Source organism: Sinocyclocheilus anshuiensis, unplaced genomic scaffold (assembly GCF_001515605.1).
Source record: "Sinocyclocheilus anshuiensis isolate Anshui unplaced genomic scaffold, SAMN03320099.WGS_v1.1 scaffold1351, whole genome shotgun sequence".
NCBI classification, from domain to species: domain Eukaryota; kingdom Metazoa; phylum Chordata; class Actinopteri; order Cypriniformes; family Cyprinidae; genus Sinocyclocheilus; species Sinocyclocheilus anshuiensis.
The window spans coordinates 222,367-226,143 of NW_015537982.1; the positions used below are offsets into that span (position 1 = coordinate 222,367).

A 3,777-nucleotide genomic window follows, 5' to 3' on the forward strand; every position below is an offset into this window, starting at 1 on the left:
ATTTAAAAAAAAAAAATTATCCTTCTCTTTATTTTAGCAAACAGACAACTACCAATTCTGGCTTTAAAACAACAGCAATTCCCACTGAAACCATGTGCCAGATTTTGATTTAATGGCTCAAGATATTAACGATTCAAACTTGCATTTCACTAATGTTTCAGGGTCAGGTGAAGCTCTCTTTTAAGCTGAGGTGGAGTTTGCCCTCATGCAGTCGGGTCAGCAGAATCTTGCCAGTGACTTTTACAAGCTAATCAGATCAAGAGCATCTTAAATTAAACATGCAAACTAAAAAAGAGAGAGATTAATTTTTGCTGATGACCGTAAATGCAAATGATGAGTCAATTAAATGCAAGGCGCAGTTCAATTAATAAGTTGAGGAGCCCATCATTATCATGTTTGCGAAAGTCAGAGCCCACATTCATTATGCTATCAGGTATATAATAATTTAATGAATGGGGCTAATTAAAATGTGCTACTTTAAGGGGAATTGGCGGGTTGGGGTAGAAGGAAAGTGGGCTGGGCCCAAGGAGAGATCATTCCCCGGAGATAACGAACAATCAGACATCTGTTGGCAATAAGACGGCACAAAAATAACATGCTGGGTTACTTTTGTAACATCTATTTTCCTAACATGCCCCCAAACACCTGCTTCTAGAAGAAAGGCTCAAGGAAGACAAAAGACACTCTGAAAAAAAAAAAAAATATCACAGACAAGAAGTAACTTTAATTTAATATTGTGAACTTTGAAAAGTTATTTTACAGCTTTCATCAAAAATGATAATCTATACAGTAGTTTTTGTCTTGAGTTTTCCTATCAATAGAACGGTTCAGTGTGTATCCAGTCAAAAAAAAAATGAAACAAAGAACAAGAATAGGAGGCAGGAAAAGAAGGAGACCAGCTTTTTGGTTCGAGTCTTGTGTTCTATCAAATGCTTGTCATTTTATGAGGAGTCCATCTTATTCATTGCGATGGAGCCGCTAACAAAGTAACCATCGCATAACAGCCAAATATGGAAAAGAAAAACATCATGAATGGTCAGTCATTTCTGATAAATAGTCCTCACACATCAGCATATTAAAAGCCATTTTTCTGTTAGATGGCAGATTGCAGACTCACATTACAGGAGACAGCACTTAAACCATTCATGAAAGAGCCCTAAAGACCGATCATTGACAGTAAAATTTGACTCAAGTCACAGCGTTACAGACTGGGAGTCAAAACTTCAGCTCTGGGGTCAAGGCATTGTGCTCTGACATCGAGTCACTTTGCTCAGGGTGAGAAATTAATCACTGGTACCTTACAAAGTGCTGTGGCACGACCCAAAATATGCAGGTTTGCATGCACCTCCAGCTAAAGTGAGCATCCACTTCAGAGCGAACGGAGACACTGTAGAATATGGCTTTGAGCTTCTCCCCCTCTTGTGAACGCAGCAGACATAAACGAATTAAAAAAGGCAGCCTTTTGCTTTAAATGAATGAGAAAGTGCAACCCATCGCACTAGCAACACAAAAAATAAATCATATAGTCTCTCTTTATAATCCTTCAAGTTCCCTCTCATTTTCCTCCATAATACAAACAACAGAAAAAGGACAAATAATTAATTTAACCCTCCTTGCTTTAAGTAAACCAGACCAATTTGTGCTTTTTATCTGGAAAGAAATCCCTTGAGTAACTCTGTGGCAACAGTTATTGGTAGTGGTGGTTGTGAAGTCTGTACAAGTGATTGTACGCTTATGGGTTTGCATTGTTAAGGCATCTATACTGCTGGTACTGATATACGTGAGAGAGATAATGGAATAGACAGATCTATAAGCAGGCATAAATAATCAGATAAATAAAAGATGAAAGAAAAGACTAAAAAGAACAGATTAAAACTTAATTGCAAACGTCCTTCTAGGTTCGACGCGCAAAATAAAACCATCAAGAAGAGCCCATGCATATTATTACAATAGTACAGGTTCTGTAAGCCTCAAAGAAAAGATATAGATTTATATATTCATCATATATTTATATATATAATAAATAAAAGTTCAGTTTTCATGTCTCCTCCACCAGAAATTGCCTTCAGCTCAGAGTGTAGATTCTCTAATGAGAGCTGAAATCAAATGTGTCTCTTCAGCAGCCCAGGAGCCCCTACATGGGAGGAACAATCATCCCTGGGATCACTATAGTCATGAGAAAAGAGAGAGAAGGAAAGTGAGACATGGGATTGTTTGGTTTCATCTGTCATGCAACAAAACCAAAAGAAAAGCATCTGGAAAGCATGTCCTACTCAAATGATATTTGTCACAGTCAACCTTGCACAAAGAGAGAAAGAAATATTGTATTGCTTTGTGATGACTTGCCATTATACATATGAAAATCACAATACAGTTCAGTGTTATTTTAGAATTATTTATGTACTATTATAGGTTTTATTACGATTTTAATTAGCTTTTATTTTTATATTTTCAGCTTTAATTTTAGTTTAATTTTTAGTTATTTTATGTGCTTTTGTAAGATGCAACGTTTTTTTTGCAAGTTTGCAAGCTTTTATTTCAGTTTTCTTATTAGTTCAGCACTTCAAATTATCAAACTTATTTCTGTTAGTTGCAAAAAAATGCTATTTTTTTTAGCCCTGATATGGTTACTAAGATGTTGTGCAACAGTTTTGAAGTAAATTGATGCATAGAAATGAAAGGGTTAACTAAAGACAATGCTCATGGATCACATCCAAACAACAGGGTAGAAATATGGCTTCAATCAACTGATGGAGGGATGGAGAGACTAAACGAACCCAGTAATATATCCCATAATTCTCTGTGCTTTCGATCACACTGAAGCTGTACATTAATCAGAAGGATGTACAATTCCCTGAGATTGGGTGAGGATAATCTTTATTCCGTATGATCCACCTAAGGTTGCAGGTTATCCGTATTTAATTGGAGTCATTGTCAGGATAAATAGTGACTTGCTTTACAGGCTGTATATCAGTCTCCCCATCAGGGAGCCATTATATGAACAATTCATCAATCCAATTAGTGATAACACTATAGGACGGCTTTGCAACGCATTAGCTAATGCTTCTCTCCCATGAGGACAAAGCTCCACGGGTTCGGAGGAGACGTTCAGGATATTCTTACAGTCTGAGGGATTTTGCATTTACATGAAGAGCGTAGAGGACAAACTCAGTGTATGCATGCAGTTGGAGCTATTTTTACTCTTAAAAATGACTTCCATTGGTGTAATCCAGTCATATTAAATAATATATTTGGCTTGAATAAAAACAGGTCATTTAAAGCAGTTTTTTATTTGACTGTGTAGCTTTTCGCCTGTGTTTCGATGAGCGACTGAGTGTTTACTTCATGTGCCTATGGGGACCGACACACATTTATGCGGACATAATTTTTACGAGACAAATTATAAACAAACAGCTATGCTAATAAAAAGTGCATGCAGTGTATACATAGTCTGACCCAAATGAACTTGCTTGCCAACACTTAAACAAAAATAGCTTAAGCTTAGATAAATAATTTTTGTTCTCAAACATTAAACAACGTTCAGTCAAACATTACTATCACTTCTATTCATTATTAGCCAAGAGGAAGCACGTCCCATGAGCACTGAGCTTGGTTTCTCTCTCCATCGCTCCCCACTTTCAGCAGGCCACATCACCGCACCAGATTTTTCATGCAGCATATTGGCTTCCTATTGATTTCCTCTCTCTGGTCCCTCATCTCTAATTCCTGGGTTATTTCCTGAGTGTCTCTGCTTCATTTGGAATGGGGGGGGGGGAA

At 37.1% G+C, this 3,777-nt stretch overlaps 1 protein-coding gene across 1 annotated transcript in view; it reads right to left on the bottom strand.

Annotated features, from left to right (window-relative positions):
* Positions 1–2,035: 2,035 nt before the first annotated feature.
* LOC107673920 (transcription factor COE1-like) overlaps positions 2,036–3,777 on the bottom strand; it is a 43,964-nt gene continuing 42,222 nt past the window's right edge. The window contains exon 11 of the mRNA XM_016467749.1: positions 2,036–2,166. Coding sequence (XP_016323235.1) covers positions 2,135–2,166 — 32 coding nt within the window. The 3' untranslated portion in view covers positions 2,036–2,134. The remainder of the gene's footprint in view (positions 2,167–3,777) is intronic.